The sequence below is a fragment of the Chondrus crispus genome, genomic scaffold (assembly GCF_000350225.1).
Source record: "Chondrus crispus Stackhouse genomic scaffold, scaffold_544, whole genome shotgun sequence".
In the NCBI taxonomy this organism is placed as follows: Eukaryota; Rhodophyta; class Florideophyceae; order Gigartinales; family Gigartinaceae; genus Chondrus; species Chondrus crispus.
Genome location: NW_005178530.1, coordinates 3,146 through 21,613, shown reverse-complemented (window position 1 = coordinate 21,613; position 18,468 = coordinate 3,146). Strand labels below are relative to the sequence as shown.

The 18,468-nt window shown below is 48.7% G+C and overlaps 3 protein-coding genes; 2 read left to right on the top strand and 1 right to left on the bottom strand.

The window, feature by feature from the left end:
• Window positions 1-1,376: 1,376 nt before the first annotated feature.
• Window positions 1,377-2,546, top strand: CHC_T00000624001 (hypothetical protein). Its single transcript, XM_005710252.1, has one exon. The coding sequence runs from the start codon at window positions 1,377-1,379 to the stop codon at window positions 2,544-2,546; it is 1,170 nt and encodes a 389-aa protein (XP_005710309.1).
• Window positions 2,547-2,761: 215 nt separating this feature from the next.
• Window positions 2,762-3,880, bottom strand: CHC_T00009237001 (dTDP-glucose 4,6-dehydratase). Its single transcript, XM_005710251.1, has one exon. It carries the CDS (start codon window positions 3,878-3,880, stop codon window positions 2,762-2,764), a length of 1,119 nt encoding a protein of 372 aa, XP_005710308.1.
• Window positions 3,881-4,595: 715 nt separating this feature from the next.
• On the top strand, window positions 4,596-4,791 carry CHC_T00000623001 (hypothetical protein). XM_005710250.1 is given in 2 exon segments: window positions 4,596-4,757; window positions 4,758-4,791. The coding sequence occupies 1 exon segment, from the start codon at window positions 4,596-4,598 to the stop codon at window positions 4,755-4,757; it is 162 nt and encodes a 53-aa protein (XP_005710307.1). The 3' UTR covers window positions 4,758-4,791.
• The last annotated feature ends 13,677 nt before the right edge of the window (window positions 4,792-18,468 follow it).

Below are 18,468 nucleotides of genomic sequence, written 5' to 3'. Positions count from 1 at the left end.
TTGCAACCGACCTTAGCTGTCCAGCACCCGGAAAGAAGCAAAAGAGCCGCAGGGCATCGAAGTGGGGGCCAACCGTGGCGAATGTCGAAGAGCAAAAAAAGACAACTGGAGGAAGAGATGCTGCTTTGATACTTGGCTGACGGTGGACCTGCTCTGCGTTACGTCCCTGTCCCGAAAATGGCATACCGTCCTGCCTCCCTTATCGGTCACGCAATATCGTCCGCCGCACAAAGATCTGTATTCCCCGCGACACTTATGTTCTGCACTGTAGGCAAGTAACGAGGCCGTTTGAGAGACCTATCAAGGGCACATCAGTCGATGTCCGCGTTGCTGCTCCCCGCCTCGCGAAAGGAGAGAGAAGTCGCAGACGTCGTTCTTCAGCTCAACATGGAGTGTCTGCTGAAGACATCGTGATACCTCACCCGCCTATGCTCCTCGAATTTACATATTTGTTTTCGCGCTTTGCGTGAAAAAAGCAAAAAAAAAAAGACCTCGGCGCGCATTGAGAAACTCACATTGCCGCACTGCAGAAGCACGGCTTCGTTTAGACGATTTGTTGAATCTTCCTCTTCGATTCAAATTGCAAACTGAAAGGTCACCTCTAGTGGAATGACCCTACTCTGCGTTTCTGGTTTTTAGAAAGCAACTTGATTTTGTGCAGCACTGATTTGTAAGGAGTCATCTACAAAGTATTTCGAATGCGGAGGAGGCTGAATATACCAATGGATGCTTTCGTCCCTTCTGCAAGCCATGGCTTCCTCTCCCAGGCCAGAAGCGGAGAAATTGTAATTGCACTCTCTAGACACACTTGCCTTGTGCTTTGTGCAAATAGAACACGGCTCGTGACTATTGGCAGAAGAAAAACAGCATTGAGCATCTGAAGACAAAGCGCTACAGCCCGAAATTGATCCTCCTCGAAAAACAGGATATTTTATTAGTTGTACCGAGAAGACATAAAAAACAGCAACCGGGAATGCTCGCCTTTGCGATAACTGTCCCTTTCCGATGGTCAAAAGCTTTCGTCAGTATGTGAATTCGTAATCGCTCTTCAATTCGAAGCGCCAACTTGCAGGACGCTGGGCTCAAATTCTCATCAAAGTGCTATAACGCAAGCGTTATAACATATACCGGACAACAGACCCGTTCTGCTTAGAGTCACAGTAAAGCTGAAATAGCTTCAAAACGTTGTCAACGACGACCTGTGTGACTCTGGGTGCCGCTACCTTTCCGGAACCAAAAAAAATAGCTTGACCATATTCAGCCTTCAGTGTGTTTTCACTGGCCCGCTTTATCATTGTACTCACAAAAACCGAGCAACTCTGTTGACAAAGTGATCCGGTTGAGCAACCTTCCGTGAGTTTGAAAGAGCGAGCAAAATGCTTATGCAACCAAGTAATGAGAAAGCCGTCACTTCAATGGCAGTGCCGGCGTGGGATGTCGAAGGTTCTACTGAAGACGTGCAACTAGATCCTGAAAAAGTCGAAGAGTTTGGATCTCGCTTGCTGAAACTTCTCAACAATGGAGCCCTCACTATAATGATTTCAATCGGACACAAAACTGGATTGTTCGAGACAATGGCTGCATTGCCACCTGTCACCTCACGAAAACTCGCTGCCTGTGTTGGTCTGCATGAGAGATACGTGCGAGAGTGGCTAGCCACTATGCTCGTCGGAAGAATTGTTTGCACCGAAGAACACCCAAGCGATAAATCGGACGTCAAGTACTTCCTTCCACCGGAAAATGCTGCATTCCTTACGTGGGGACGTGGACCTGAGAATGTCGCGGTTCTTTCTCAGTATATCTCAATTCTTTCCTCTTTCGAAACAAAATCGGTAGAGTGCTTTCGAAGCGGGAAGGGCGTTCCGGTGAGTGAATTTGATGAGCTTAAATCTATCATGGCTGCAGATGCTGCACAGACCATTGCTTCTTCGCTTATCGACTGGATTCTTCCCTTGGAGGGTGATATATTAGACGCATTGCGTCATGGAATCGATGTTTTGGATATCGAGTGTGGATCCGGATTAAACCTATTCACCTTAGCGAAGGAATTTCATCGCAGTTGGTTCATCGGGTATGACTCGAATCCAAAAAATGTCGCAGTTGCAATTGAATCGGCTGAAAAAGCAGGGCTCTCGAACCTTCGCTTCAAATGCAAGCAAATCACAGAGACGTCCGAATACTCTGCATTTGATCTCATTACGTGCTTTGGAAGACTTGTCGAAACCGGTGACGTTCGAAATGTCATACAGAGAGTGCAACAAGCTCTGCGACCCAAAGGTACCTTTCTGCTTCAAGACGTTGCTGCGAGCAGTGACCCAAGACTAAACTGTGCGCATCCGGCGGGACCCCTCTTGTATACAATTTCGGTTATGTTCCTCGTGCCCGCAACTTTGTTCAAAACGAACAAGGACGAAGAGGCTGTGGGAGTAATGTGGGGAAATGACCGAGCATTGGAACTGATTCGAGAGCTTGGATTCAGTTGTGATGGAGTCAAACGGTTGCCAGAAGACCATTGCAACGTTTTCTTCTTTTGCACACGAAAATGAGGTAAAATGGTAAATGTGCGAATGCACTATCCGGGGTAAATTGGACATTCAGCCCTTCGTTCCTTATCAAATGTATCTGTAGCACCTCCCTATGTTCCTGCACTCTCTGCTTAAAAAAGCCCAGTATCCCACAATGTTCCAGCTGTTGTTTTGATAACTTGACGCTTCTTCCGGAGCGCATCCGCATCCCCACTCATAGCGGCGGGCATGGAAGACTAGAAATTGATCATGCCGCTCATATCGTCTACCGATGCAGCGTCTAGAGTGGGATGAGGAACCAGTCCTCGCATAAAATCAGGCCATCTTTTGAGGTTGTCTTCATCAGCATACCACTGGACCGTCTTCCGAATCCCATCTCTCCATGGCGTTCTGATCTCCCATCCAAGGTGCAAGAGCTTGGTTGAGTCAATGCGATAATGTGCATCATTGACTTCTCTGTCCTTTACAAACGAAATCCAGGCGTTGAGATTCTCTGGATCACTCATGTCGCTCGCTTGGATGCAATCGCGCACAACCTGCAAGTTGGTCTTTTCATCGTCTGAACCGACATTGTAAACGCTGCCGACTTTGCCCTTGTGAAGGATAATTGAAAAGGCCTCAGCTATGTCTGTGACATAGACATAATTCCTCGAGTGCGAGCCATCTCCATGAATGAAGGCCTTCTTTTTCCTCGAAAGTAAACAGCATGTCTTCGCGATGAGCTTGTCCGGATACTGGCGCGGGCCGTACACGTTGTTCCCTCTGGTAATGATAATAGGCATGCCAAAGGATTTTGCATAGCCGCGACAGATAAGTTCCGCAGCGGCCTTCGTACACGCGTAAGGATTGGTCGGTGAGAGCATAGATTCCTCCTTTTCAAAATCTGTTTCACCGCCGTAGACCTCATCCGTAGAAACATGAATAAAGCGCTTAACACCACCGTAGTCCCTTGCGGCCTCGAGCAGCACGTGGGTGCCGACGACATTATTGGACGTGAAGGAAATTGAGGAATGGAACGAATTGTCAACATGGGTGCTGGCGGCAAAGTGCATGATAGTGTCGATATTCTCTGAGCGGAGCAGGTAATCGACGAGGCATTTGGAGCGGATGTCACCGCGACACCATCGGAGGTTTGTCCGACCGAAAAGGGGTGATATGTTATCAACGGCGGCGCAGTAGTCAAGCTTGTCGATAACAACGATGTGGTATTCAGGATAGCGGGAGATGAGTAGGTCGACGACGTGGGACCCGATGAAGCCTGCACCGCCTGTGAGAAGGATAGAACGGGGGACAAAGTGTGGGGAAGAGGAGTTGGTGGTTGCGGTGGCTGACGAGGGGCTGGTGTCAGACGTCATGGGAGTCGTATAGTGGTGAAGATGGTGTCTTCAATGAAATGACGGAAAGCGGAGTCGCGGACGAGATGTTGACATTCTTGGTCTATCAGGTCTGGTAGAGTGGGAGGGATGGACAGGGCTGCGTAATTGCGCAAAGGTTGAAACAGGACTGCGGAGTGGGGCTAGAATTAAGTTTTGGGAGGAGAAAATATTTGCTCTCCTCCTGGACGGATTCAAGGAAGCAAAGAGCCTTCCGTGGTTACGAGCATTTCACACATTCGTCATGTGCGCATTGTGCTCACAAGAAACCTTGTCCCCACCTTTGCCACGTCCGCGACCCGTTCTCACACGTGTGATTTCAGGTCTTGACTTCCAAGCCCATCGCCTTAAACCGAGTCACTGTGCACTATACCGGATCTAGCACAAAATAAAATAGCTTATGAAAGGATATAATTAAGGCTCCATACTCGATATGACACTGGTCCATCCTTCTATAAGGCAGCCAAGCCTTCCCCGCACCAACCTTCACTTCGGTCAGTGAGGAGCTCGACCCAACACCGCCAGAGCCCGATTCATGCCTCGCAAAGCATTCGAATTACCCGCGAATGATGCTGGAGGAGCCTACGATGCTTCCATATCAACGTCTACCGAACCGTAATGATATAATGTCGAAAGCATCGTGAGTGCTGCCAACCTTGTGTGTCAAAAATTAAGCCTCCACATCTTCAAGAGCATCATGCTCAAAAATATCCGTTACTTCTGCCACACTTTCAATTTGCACTCAATCTTTTCTGATACAAAATCTGCATCCGAAACATCACGCATTGTAACCAAGATACATGTGGATTCTTTTGGAGGCCTGCAAACAAAGATTCAACATTCTATTAATGAGCAGTAAACAATCCACCAGTCTCTTGCAGTGGTCTTGATTATGACAGAGTGCTTCTTAGATCAGCCTGTGTTTATAGCAGAAAAAGGACTCCTTCAACCAGTATCTCTCATTTGTCGCTGATACAACGCTGTCCCATACGTCACCAAAAAACAAAGCATTTCAATATATGCGACTGACCTCCTTCCATGATGCCGTTTCTCCCATTTTTGGCAATCCTCGGAACGCATACTTCAGTGTGTCGCGTCTTTCAGAGACGTTAAACAAAACGCTCTTAAAACCAAAAATTTCGTCGCAGTTCAGCTGCAGCGATACTATCACAATCCATAGCTTGATGTACTGCAAAACATCTTGGCGACAAATAGCCAATCTATTAACTGTTCAGTGTGGTCAGGTATAGCAGCTTCATTCACGGGCTGTTAACCATTTATGATGTGACGAATTCATACCCCTTTCATTTAACCGTAGAGGTAAACACTGACAAAAACCACTCATGGCAGGTGTTACTGTAACTTCATGACCTGGATATGTACACAGAACGAGAGCCCACATCAGGTATGAGGGCACTAACCCAGCCCCCTTATCGTGTATCCACTTGTTCCTTTCAAGTTAGCCCCATCCCTTGTTAGTTTCTTGGTTGCGTTTAACACTTATCCACTTGAGATGTTGTCTGCATTGAAACCATTCATCTTCCATTCAACAAAACCGGAAGAGCGTACTTCAGTTCTTGTTTGAGTTCAGTATCTCGTTGACAAACACCCATCTGTTCAAAAGGTTCTGCTTTCTTCATCATCCTTGTTTCCATCTTTTTCGTGAATGATACTTTCGCACAACAATCTACTACAATGTTCGATTGTCTGCCAAGAAAATGAATGACAAAATATGCCAGGAAGAAGCAAATTTTGTTTGTTTGTAGCACAACAGCTTAACGTTGACAAAAGTGAAGTTGAAACCCTTCTCACTTCAAACTTGTGTGCCTACGGCTACAACAAACCAAAATCATCCGTCGACTTAGTCCATACCGATTTGTTGTCCTTCTTCAGCACTTTTGTATCAACCATCGAAAAGGATTTTGAGAGTAATCTACGATGGCACGGACAATGAAGTAGTGAACGAATGCTCGAGAGATGATCTGAGTATAATACAAATCAGTTCACGTTTGATCGATAGTAAAGGAAGTGAGTCCTTGGTGTTCCGTGTCTTGATATTGACAACCGCGGAGACATTAAGATCTCCCAAGAAGAGCTCCCTGGCCCGATATATGTGTGGATGCTGTGTTACTCTATAGTAACACAGCATCCACACATGACAGCATAAGGTAGGGAAGTGGGTTGCAGTTGTCAGACTCGTGGCAAAGGCAGCCCTATGGGAGTGCTAGGAGGCGATGTGTGTTGGTATGATAGTTGATAAGGACTAAACGGGGAGAAGTCAGCCGCGATAGGAAGAAGTGCACTGATCAGAAGCGATTTCAAAGGCAAGGGGAGGTGATGCCATGTTCTATTAAAAGGAATGGGTGGAGTGCATACTGTAGCTGCAGTAGAACGGGTTCAGTGGTGCGTAGGGTGAAGGGACGGACGGCACGGAAGGGACGAAAGTATCCGTTCTAGCTCGTGCGCAGCAGGGGCAAACGGAAGGATAGGCAAAAGTATAGGGTACCCAGACCCCCGGGGGCTCCTGCTGCGCACGAGCTAGAACGGATACTTTCGTCCCTTCCGTGCCGTCCGTCCCTTCACCCTACGCACCACTGAACCCGTTCTACTGCAGTTATGGGCCCAGGGATCTCAAATGAGAAGGACAGGTTCTATCTCGATCCTCCCCTTTTTTCCCCGTTTGGTGATCCGCAAGACTGGCGCCGTAAGGTATCTCGTTGGGTAGATCTCATTGCATCAGCAGCCCAGCGAGGAAATGACAAGACGTATAAAACGTTTTACGCCACCCTCGGGCGTCAGCTGTATGATCGTGGTCTACCAACGCCTCAACAATCTATTGTGGATGAGGCTCAGGCAAAGAAAATTATTGACTACAAGCAAGATGACCAGAATGCAGCCGTCAGAGACATTGTCGAACTGGTCGCCGTCGACCCTCCAATTGCCATGGTCACTCGCCTGATAACTTCTTTCAACAGAGTCTCTACCTGTCGCCGAAAGAAGGGAGAAGAACTTCCGATCTTTATTTCCCGCTTTCGAGGCCTAGCTGCCGAACACCTAATGCACAGCAACTCCTCTGCTTCATCCCAGATTGGGGAGGTGCTGGTCATTACCCTTCTCAACAATGCAAACCTTGAAGAAGGGACGCTCACAAATGCAAACCTCCAGCTCATTGGGCTTGCAGAAGCTCGAAAGGGGAATGAAAATAGTGCGGACATAAAGCAGGTGTCTGTCGAAGCTCTTTCAGATCTCCGGAATATGGTGCAAGAGATTGTGGAAATTTCTCCAAATTCATCAGCTCGCACTATTCAAACTCTGAGAACCGTGATAACGGAAACCCACAACAAAGTCAAAGAGGCTGCAAAATCCGTGACTCATAAACTTGATGCTCTGATTGCCCCCGATGTGGCCAATACTGAGCAGGATTCGATCGCTCAAATCATCATGGCGACTAAGGACGTCTGTAGGCTTCATCTTGACGATGCTGTATCTGTGCTCCGTAACCTAAGTGTCTCTTCTCTCAGCAACGCTGCGTCCCTGTCTGCCAAGGAGATTGAAGACATCGTCCACCGTGGCATACAGAAAACTCTTCTTAGCTCTTCTGTTCAAGGGCGGGATTGCTCAACCCCGCCAAAACCAACATCAAACTGCTGGTGCAACTTCATATGCAGACGCTCCGAATGTCTTTAAAATGAGTCAAAAACAGAAGCGGTCTAGAAACGGCCACAAAAAAGGGGCAACGGGAGAGGCAGTTCTCTCCCCCAAGCAACCAGCGAACAAGTCTGTTATGATTGCGGAGAGAAAGATCACTACAGAGGTGACCTGAAATGCCCTTTTCCCAGGTACCTGACGAAAAGAATTCGACAAAAAGAGTCAGGACGTCCGCAACCGGGTTCGAAGAAGCCCGCCAGGTTTTTTCAGGAAGGCTCCAGTGCGGGAGAGAGACGCAACTAAGTCTCGTTACCGGACGTGGGGCCGCATCGGACGTCGCTGTCGGGAAATCGGACCCCAATCCGGTCCTTGATGTCGGTTGTCCTCGCAGTGTTGGCGGTACCGACTCAGCTGCCGCACTGTGCCAAGCACTTGGAATAGACCTGATTCTTCGTGCACTCGACTGTGAGCCGTTCTATCACGGCTATGGAATGCACTGTAGCGAAGCTGAACTTGCAGTAGCCATCTGGGACCTTCCGTTGGAAGACATGCAAGGTAATCATGTCACGATCCCATTTTACATTACGCCTGGAAAAGGCGTACTTCTTCTAGGAAATGAAATTATTCATAAGTCCAACCTCCTCGGCCCGAGAAACATACTTGAGATTCCACCAGGCGTATGTGAACTCTCTAAGGAAGCCCTCACATTCCAAACATACAACGAGCCTGTTTCTCAAACGGACAAGGATCGGGTGAGAACGTATCTCTTCGTGGTCCCTGCCAAGTCAAATTCGTTCAAGTCCTACTTTGTAAGCTACCAGGCGCTCAGCGCCGCACCTGAAGACAACAGAGCTTTGACGAAAGGCTACTACGCACATGGGAAGGTGGCGAAGCGATTTGCCACCAAGCTTCATGGATATACCCATCTGCCTTCGACTGATATGATTGAGCTTTGCAGGAGAGGAGGGATAATGAACCCTGTCCTTCGGCAAGCACTGAAACAAGTCGTTAATAACTGCACATCTTGTAAGTCTACTGGAAGGCCTTTGGCCTCCCGCAAGGTTTCTTTCGGCAAGATACTGTCCACTTTCAATGCCCATGTACAAATCGACTACATGTACATCGCAGAGATGGACAATGTCCCAATTCTGCACCTTGTAGATGTACAGACGGCTTTTTCAGTAACAATCATCATGGATTCAAGAGAAATGGAAGCAGCTACGAGAGCCATCGACAGCCACTGGTGTCAAGTGCACGGACCGCCATCTCGAATGTCTGGAGATCAGGAATTCAACAGCAAAGCTTTTCGGGAATTTCTGAATTACTATGACATTGAGTTTAAAGACCGCCCAGCTCGGAGGCACAAAAAACTCGGTGTTGTCGAAAGCAAGAATGCCGTTGTGCGCATAATCTCACAGCGCATACTCAACGATGCTGAATTCTTCAAGGCGTCTCGAGGTATACAATACACCCATGCCGACGTTCTCTCTCGCGCAACATATCTCAGTAACGTGCTGTACGGCGCAAAGAGGTTGAGCAGTTTCGAAATGGCACGTGGATATACTCCGTCGGTTGCTGGTTTGCCACAGAGCAAAGTCTCCAAGGAACTCGTCATTGCGCATGAAGAACAAGTTGCTCGCAGAGCACTGCGACTTCTCAACAATGGTCGGTCTCCCCACGTACTCCTCCGAGACTCCCTCACTAAGGGGCAAAGGGTGTATTTCTTCAGCGCGGACCGAAGCTTGGCAAGTGGCAAAAAGGATACGTTCGCTCTGTAGACCCACACATGATAACGATATCCACGAATGAGGAACACAAAGGAATGCCAGTGAGAGCTGCCCTTGAGGACGTTCGGATTTCTCCGACCTCAAGCCTGTTGAAAGAACTCGACAGCATTCACTTTCTATTCCCACGCTCATCCTCTCTCATCGACGAACAAAACTTCGATGATCAACAGCAAGAGCTACTCGTTGGAGATGACCAATTTCCAACGATTCTCCAGACCGAAGACATTCGTAAAGAGACAAGGGAAGACTCCTTTCCCAACGTGAACGCGGAAGAACAGGTTCCCGCCACTGACCAATCACAAGAGGATGATCTCCCCGATGCTGCACTGTCGCACACCGGCGACGTATGGAAACTATTCGAAAGTGAATCAGCACTTTCGTCAAGTCATCCCTCATCAAAAGACCTATTCAAGGAGGATGGGTGTACGCGGATCGTGGACATGCCGTATAGGGATTTTGCTAAGAACAGCAAAGATGGGATCAAAACTCCGCTACAAGAACCAAGCTGCGCAACCGCCGATCACCAAGATATCGAAAATCGATCGTCCCGGCTCGTCCAAAAAAGGATATAGGTTCTGTACAGATGCGCCTTCCGTCCCCGCTCCCATGCGCATTGACCTCCAGCGAACAAGTGCTTCTCCAGCAAGCTCATGAGGTACTGGGCAACACCACAGTATCGGAGTTCCAGCTGCAGTTCTTGCCGCGTTGGCTTGTCGAAAAATCGATCGCCCGTGAAAAGGAAAACTATTAAGGAAGTTACGAGGAAGTCCACATGAAGTCTCTTCCATCATATGCAAACCTTATCACGTCGCACCACTTCTTTCAAGTCCAGCATGATGGCGCAGAGGATAAGCTCAAGCTTAAGTGCGGTCTTGTGCCACACGGGAACAGAGATCGAGACAAGGAAAAAGTTCGAAAGGACTCAGCAACAGCCCAGTTTCCTGTCATCCGCATAGTCCTTTCTCTGGCAGCCATCATAAGGTTCTCCCTAGCGACAATTGACGTCAAGGGAGCTTACCTACAAGGAGGTTCTCTCGGCCGAGATATGTACGTGCGACCGCCGAAGGGATGGGCAACATCACCAAGCGTTGTTTGGAAAATGATCAAGCCCGCCTACGGTATCGTAGAATCCGGTCGGCTTTGGCAAATCACAGTCGAAACCTGGATGATTGGTAAGGGAATCATACAAATTCCGGGACTCCCGCAGCTCTTCGTCAAACGCCAAAGCAACTCCCGTGTCCAACTTGTGATTGCGAAAGTGGTGGACGACTTCCTGATTGCAGGTTCACGCCAAGCCATCGATGAGTTCCACTCTCAGATTTCAAAACGTTTCACCATTGGACGCTTCCTCACCGGCCCTGACCTTATCTTCAACAGGCTCCACATACATCAAGACGCCGACTGCTCCGTACATGTTAATATGCAAGAGTACCTAGATAAGATACTTCCAATACAAATCACCCGTGAACGTCGCAAAGAATGGAACTCACCCTGTTTAATGGACGAAATAACCCGTTACCTTGGACTCACTGGCTCCCTCAACTTCTTGGGACACGGTGTAATGCCTCAAGCGTCATTCGCTGCAAGCCACCTACAACAACGAATCGGCAGGCTTACAGTATCCCATCTAGTCGAAGCCAACAAAGTCTTCAAGGAGATACAAGCCCTCCGTCCGTCGCTCCTATACCGCTCCTTCCCTTAAATCGTCGCTGAGCCGCGATACTTGGCCTTCTCTGACGCCAGCCAAGGGTCTTCGTCGTATGGGCAAACAGGATATATCTCGGGTATATTCCTGCCTGCGGGGGGTGGAGATGTCGTGTACCACGTACTTGACTGGCTCAGCTGCAAGCAGGCTAGAGTGTCTTTCTCCTCAATTGGAGCGGAAATCCTAGCTGCAGCCGCAGCGGCAGATCGGGGTGCACTCATGGCCGAAAGAATGCAGGACGTCAATGGCTCGCCAGTCACGCTCCCATTCGTTCTCACCATAGATTCCCATGGTCTTTACTCCACGGTAACAACATTGCACGGGGGTGCTGATTATCGGCTGCGCCCTACCGTAGCGAGGATGAGGGATTCCTTTGAGAGCGGCGAGATATCCGTAATGCAATGGATTCCAGGCAAGCGTAACTTGGCAGATGCGTTGACGAAACGAAACCTCGAGATGTATCGAGCTCTCAACTCGGTAATGACAAAGGGTCTCATTGACAGCAAAACCTTTGAGAAAGCAGAACGAGTAACTTTCTTATCCTAAATCACTTGTTTACTGCGGCGCTTTGCTCAACGCCTCCCATGTCTAAATTGTGCTGAAGAGTACAGTGATGGTCCCCTTTTTTGCGAACGAGGCTTCTTTCGACATTTCTTGTATGGCTTCTTACCGACAGTTTGTTTCCGAAGCCTTCGAGCCTCGTTTACACTGGAGAATCGGAAGCCGTTGCCCATGCACGCATTGAACACTTTCGGTTCCAAGTGCAGAGCATACTGCTCAGCTGAGTCTAGCACTTCCATTCGTGCTAAATCGAACACGACGGTACGGTTGATCTTATCGTTATGGGCATCGACGCCTTCGAGAGAAGCAATATACAAACCTTCCTTAGCCTCAGCCGAGAAGATCCAAGAGCTGAACGTGGCGCCATGAAGGTGAATGTGCTCTAGCGTGTACCTCCTCATATTAGTCTGGAGCCATGCCCCAGCCTGGCTTAGGTTTGACGCACCAACGGGCCCACGATTTATCATGTCTTCCGCAACTGCAGTACCACCAATGATGTGTAAGCCATTTGCTATTGCTGCACGAATACATTCCCCGTTACGACTGCAGATGAAAACGTGGCGGTTGGGAACAAAGAGTTCCTGTGCTAACAATGACGGTCCCCGAATTCCGGAGGCGCTCACGGAATAAAACATATCCGGGTTCTGGACACAGAACTCATCAACATTCAATAGCCACTGACGTTTAGCGCGAGATGAGGAATCTAAGACGTATTGCGATGACGAAGTGGAATCGCAAGACAAAACTGTGGAACATGAGCTATCGCATCCATCAGTATCGCGAGAGGGGACCTGAAAGCTTTCGATTGTGTGAAAGCGAATTGGCCAAAATGTGTCTGCGCCGCCATGCTTCACTGCCGACGCATAATATGTTGATGCACTCTAGCCATGCTTATTTCCAGAAGCCAATACGACCCGCTCGATTGTGTAATCAGCATCGTCGGATGCGCCGTCTTCGTCTTCGTCGAATCTCATTCGAATGATTGTGCCAGCGTCCATGGTCGCCCCCTCCAGATTCTTCAGCCAGCAAATCAGCGCTTCCATACTATCCCAGGGCAAGGCCAAGCTGAACAGTAGATCCATCGCCGACGCACGCCGTGTGCCCCCCTCATGCCTGACTAGGGCTTCATTATTACACCACGTCAGGGAGTGTACGCTGTAATCATGCTCATCCTCTAATTCCATCCCCAGCGACACCATAATTGCAAAAGCCGTCACGTACCTCGGCCCGAAAGCGCTTATATACGGGTTGCGGATCAGGCGGGTGGAATGGGGTGCGCTGTAGAAGACTGGGAACGAACCGAACGCGCGTACGGAATGCGGGAGCCGGGTAGAGTGTGTCAGGTGCAAGTCACGTAAGGTCCAAGGCAAACAGGAAGGTGTGGAATGGAACGAAGAAAACCGGTGGATTTGCGATTTTGGGGACGAGAAGAGTCGCGAGACGATGACGTTAACGCGATATCGAGGCAGAGGAGGGCTCGGGTCGCTTGAGTTGGCCGCGGAATCTCACTGAAGGGATGGCAAGTTCCGTTGGCCAACGGGGGGGGTGTGTGATGTGTCGCGACAGCCGGATAGAATTATCAGGAGAGACCGAAATAATTACTGTATTTTATGCCTGATCACCCGGCGCCGGCGAGCTCGCTGGAGCTCGCGAGACCCACTTGGACGAGGACCAAGTGTCCTGATAAAAGCTACAATTCCGGGGGCAGTCGGAGAGGAGACGGACGGAGCCCCCGGGGGTCTGGGTACCCTATACTTTTGCCTATCCTTCCATTTGCCCCTGCTGCGCACGAGCTAGAACGGATACTTTCGTCCCTTCCGTGCCGTCCGTCCCTTCACCCTACGCACCACTGAACCCGTTCTACTGCAGTAGCATCGTTGAGCATGGCGGGTTGAGGGCCGTATTAACCTCAAACTCCACCAATAACAGTGCCTTTCTGCGGATGCATTGAGACGGTGTAAGATAGTTCGTAAAGAAATTCTCGGAGAGAGAATAGTATGGATGGCATGCACAGGAAGGTCAAATCAGCCTATCGGAGGCAATAAAAAATCGGCGCAAATATTTTGGTCCGGGCCAGCAAAAAATGTGTCATAAATGTAGCAACGCTTGTTGATTTCATGTCGCGATTTTGCACATTTTTTACCAATAACGCCATTGGCTGAAAATCGGAATAGTTATGGCACAGCGTCTATGCCTGGCCTGTGGCGGTAGATGACTGGCTGGCGCTGCACACAGGTAAGTCTCGCAGTGCCAAACGCCATTGGCTGAAAAGCAGCAGAGTTATTGCACAGCGTCTCTGCCTGGCCTGTGGCGGTAGATGACTGGCTGGCGCTGCACACGGGTAAGTCTCGCAGTGCCAAACGCCATTGGCTGAAAAGCAGCATAGTTATGGCACAGCGTCTGTGCCTGGCCTGCCGCGGTAGATGGCTGGCTGGCGCTGTACACAGGCAGGTCCCGCAGGGCCAAACGCTTTTACATTGATGCAATGATGAGACGGTGATCATCGCTGCATATGCGCAGCCACCGACGACCATGTTTTGCTGCTCCAGGGCAGTGAAAATATGTCTCCATTCGCAGCTCCAATGCAACACTACACGTAATGCTCCGACCTACTCTCAGTCAATGAAATGTTAATCCAGTACCTTTCTTGCAAAGGTGATATCACCCCGCCGGTCCAGAAACGGTCCCAACCCGAAGGATGAAACCGATAGCGGTTCCAGCGGCGTTCACATCACATTTATTTGTAGCAACCAAAGAGTATTGTTACGGCTACATACACTACATCTACCCCGTCCAAATACCGGAATACCGCAGCAGTGGTTCATTGCGCTTCCGTTAAATACAATCATCAACGCCAAGAAACATAACAAGAGAGGTCAGTTACGGTCACAGTACGTCATGATGGTGGATTGGAATTCTGATAGACCAAGGAGGGTGTACTGATGGCTTACTTGATCCTGAGTTAGAAGACGGGCGGGTTGACCTGCAGTGAGACAAGGAACGCTGTGAGGCTTGGTCAGAACAGTTCTTCGAAACTTTCAATGTGTTAGAGAATGTGCGAACTTACGTTACAGCTTTGTAGGTAATCGCAAAACGGCATTGCCTAGAGAAAGCGCTCACTTACCAAACGTCTGCAGCGCACTCGTGTCTCCGCATGAGATTTCAACCAAACACGCAACTCGCAGAAAGCAAACTGTCAGAAACGGGGATGCGCGGTGGGTCATGACTGTAGCAGAAGTGGCGTCACTTACTATGGATGATATCTCAACCAAACACGCAGCTCGCAGAAAAGAAACTGTTAGAAAAATGGATGCGTGGTGGGTCAGGACTATGGGAGAAGTGGCGTCACTTACTGCAGATGATATCTCAACCAAACACGCAACTCGCAGAAAGGACACTGTTAGAAAAATGGATTCGTGGTGGGTCAGAACTATGGGAGAAGTGGCGTCACTTACTGTGGATGACATCTAAACCAAAGACGCAACTCGCAGAAAAGAAACTGTTAGAAAAATGGATGCGTGGAGGGTCAGAACTGTGGCAAAAGTGGCGTCACTTACTGCAGATGATATCTCAATCAAACACGCAACTCGCAGAAAGGACACTGTTAGAAAAATGGATGCGTGGTGGGTCAGAACTGTGGGAGAAGTGGCGTCACTTACTGTGGATGATATCTCAACCAAACACGCAACTCGCAGAAAAGAAACTGTTAGAAAAATGGATGCGTGGTGGGTCAGGACTGTGGCAGAAGTGGCGTCATTTACTGTGGATGATATCTCAACCAAACACGCAACTAGCAGAAAGGACACTGTTAGAAAAATGGATGCGTGGTGGGTCAGAACTGTGGGAGAAGTGGCGTCACTTACTGTGGATGATATCTCAACCAAACACGCAACTCGCAGATAGGAAACTGTTAGAAAAATGGATGCGTGGAGGGTCAGGACTGTGGCAGAAGTGGCGTCACTTACTGTGGATGATATCTCAACCAAACACGCAACTCGCAGAAAGGAAACTGTTAGAAAAATGGATGCGTGGTGGGTCAGAACTATGGGAGAAGTGGCGTCACTTACTGTGGATGATATCCCAAACAAACACGCAACTAGCAGAAAGGAAACTGTTAGAAAAATGGATGCGTGGTGGGTCAGAACTGTGGGAGAAGTGGCGTCACTTACTGCGGATGATATTTCAAACAGACAAGCAACTTGCAGAACGGAAACTGTTAGAGAAACAGATGCGTTGTGGGTCAAGACTGTGGGAGAAGTAGCTTCACTTACTGTGTGGATGATATCTCAACCGAACACGCAACTTGCAGAAAGGAAACTGTCAGAAAACGGGATGCATGGTGGATCAAGACTGCGGACGACGGGCGTGCAGAGAGTTGGATCTGGTCCTGGAACTATATTGCTGCATATATATATGCAGTGTTCAGAAAAAACCGGTAGCTAGATATTTCAAACTGTTCATGGGCACGTGTCGTACTGAAATCTCAATTTGAAATTACCGAATTCGGTATGGCATGGCTGTCCTTAACGACAGCCATTCATTGAGCTTTTGCATGCGGCATCACATCAAAATGCGAGTAGGAGCATATCCTTTTTACCGTTTCTATTCATTGAACCAAGCTTTAATATTAACGGCACAACCGTATGCATCGCCAAATGTAACAAAAGACCTTCTTTCGGCTGTAGAGCAGTAAGCTTGCTGAAATCTTGTTAATGCCGAGGTCCATGCCAAACTTCACTGCAGCCCCATTTCTAGTTGCGGACCTGGTCGAAACTGTCACAGATGGGGCGTCAAAGCAAGAGTCGTTGGGTTCTTAAAAAACGCGGACCTTATGCAAAGCGTTCCGAAGATGTTGTATCACAAGGGACTACTTGGGATGGGCACGCACCATCTTCTTCTGAACCTCAGCTTGAAAGAAATCGAAAAAGAGCAAGGCCATGTAGGCAACTGTCTACAAAGCCAGCTAAACGTCCAGGAGATGGGTTCATGTTACTAGACGGTCAGTCAGAATCCTACGCTTCCCTTTTGAAAGACGGGCTTTTAAGCGACCTCCAAGAATACCAAGGCGTCATGCATGACGGTGTGGAGGCACTTCCATCAAGTCCTCACCCCGAACGGAATAACACGATCCGTTGTGAAGAAAGCGAAGGAATTTCTGGATTAGACATTGGATTGAGCGTTGAGCAGGACAATGCCTACGAAGCTGAGGAGTCTGAGGAGCTGATAGACAGCATGTTCGAAAGCGCTTCTGGTGGAATTCGATTGACCTGGACAAATATTGCATCACTAATAACAGCAACTGGGAGCACGCGTCTCAGCGAGACTGCGTATCAGACACTTGCCAACTTTAGGAACTGGAGACCGAATGAAAGGCAGCTCACTCTCAAACTGCCAAGTACATCTACTCTGAAGAGACGTGTTCGTCCATTTGCGAAATCCAACTTCTTCGTTCCTTGTCATGTAGAAATGTTTACTGTGGATTTGTCGAAGTCTGGGTCGAAGGCTGGCGTTGGAAAGTATACCTCACAGGACAGCGCTCCGACCATGATTGTAAGACCGAGCAACTGGGCAAAACTTGACTTTTCGACAGCAAAATTGCGGGAGATGGTGCAAGGAAGACGGCATGATATGGATCCGTCAATCGAGATACCGAGGTTCTCGGATATTGAGGACACTCCAATTATCAAGGATAGGGCTGGGAGTCTATCTGTTTATCGGATTCCAACCGAAGATGGTGTGACAGTGAAACTGCGAAAAGGGCTCCTTCTTAACATTACGTTCGAAACAAGTGACGCGGTGAAGGGCAGATTGATGCAAGCCCAGTTTGCAGTAACGTCCTCAACGAACATGAGATTTGATGCAGTTGTATCTTCCTTCTTTGTTTACGATGAGCCAAACTGGACAGAACCGCAGGCGGAGTCCAATTCAAAGCGTACCAAAACGATGAAGACGAAGAGACCAGAATCTCGGCCATTCCTTCCCAGTGACATGGTCGTCGAACTTGAACTCCCAGGACAGCCAGACGCCGAAGATTCGGAAGAACCAACGCAAATACCCTTCCTTGTGTATAGGATGTGGAGAAGACAGAACTGTGATGACGACTACGCCACCAGCTTGGTTGTATCTTCTGAAAGAAATGTTTCGAATCTCACCGGAACGAATAGGGGCGTTTACAACCAGATGTTTGACAAAGCCGTAGTGAAACGAGTATCTGCCGATGATAATCCAATGAACAAGGGTCATCGCGTCGATGCAGAAAGCAGTGGACGTTTGGAAGATGGAAGAAAGTACGTTGTGTATAGAATGTTTCTGTACTCTGATGGATTTACGCCGTACATTGGAAAGAAAGGAAGCATGGGTGGTGTATACATGCTGCCAATAGGTATGGCTCCGGAGAACCGCAATGGAGCAGGAGCCATCAGACCTATCGGGCTAACTCCTCCAGGGGTATCTACAAACGAGGTACTGGCGGCAGTTATTGATGATATCATTGAGGGGACAGAAAAGGGATTTGAGATGACCACTGCAAAAGGAGAGAAGGTTGTTCTTTTTCTCGATGTCGTCGGGTACGTTGGAGACTATCCTGCAGTGTCCCACACTTTGGACCTACTAGGGGACTGCTCCAATGTTCCATGTCACTTATGCAGCTATGGTAGGTACGACAAGTCTGGATTACAAGGAAGCAAGTATTGTTACACAACCCGCATCCATTCCGACCATCCATCTTTCGCGAGAGATGAGAACCGGGCTACTGCATTGAGGAGATCCAAGTTATCCAGGGAAGAGTTGAAAGCCCTCGGAATGGATGACGCAGATACGTTTGAGACAAGTTTGCAGGCACTTCATCAACTCTCTGAGAAACTGCGACA

Bases quoted from the DNA above. Each gene is read 5' to 3' on its own strand.
- CHC_T00000624001 (XM_005710252.1), top strand. From the start codon at position 1,377: ATGCTTATGCAACCAAGTAATGAGAAAGCCGTCACTTCAATGGCAGTG.
- CHC_T00009237001 (XM_005710251.1), bottom strand. From the start codon at position 3,880: ATGACGTCTGACACCAGCCCCTCGTCAGCCACCGCAACCACCAACTCC.
- CHC_T00000623001 (XM_005710250.1), top strand. From the start codon at position 4,596: ATGCTCAAAAATATCCGTTACTTCTGCCACACTTTCAATTTGCACTCA.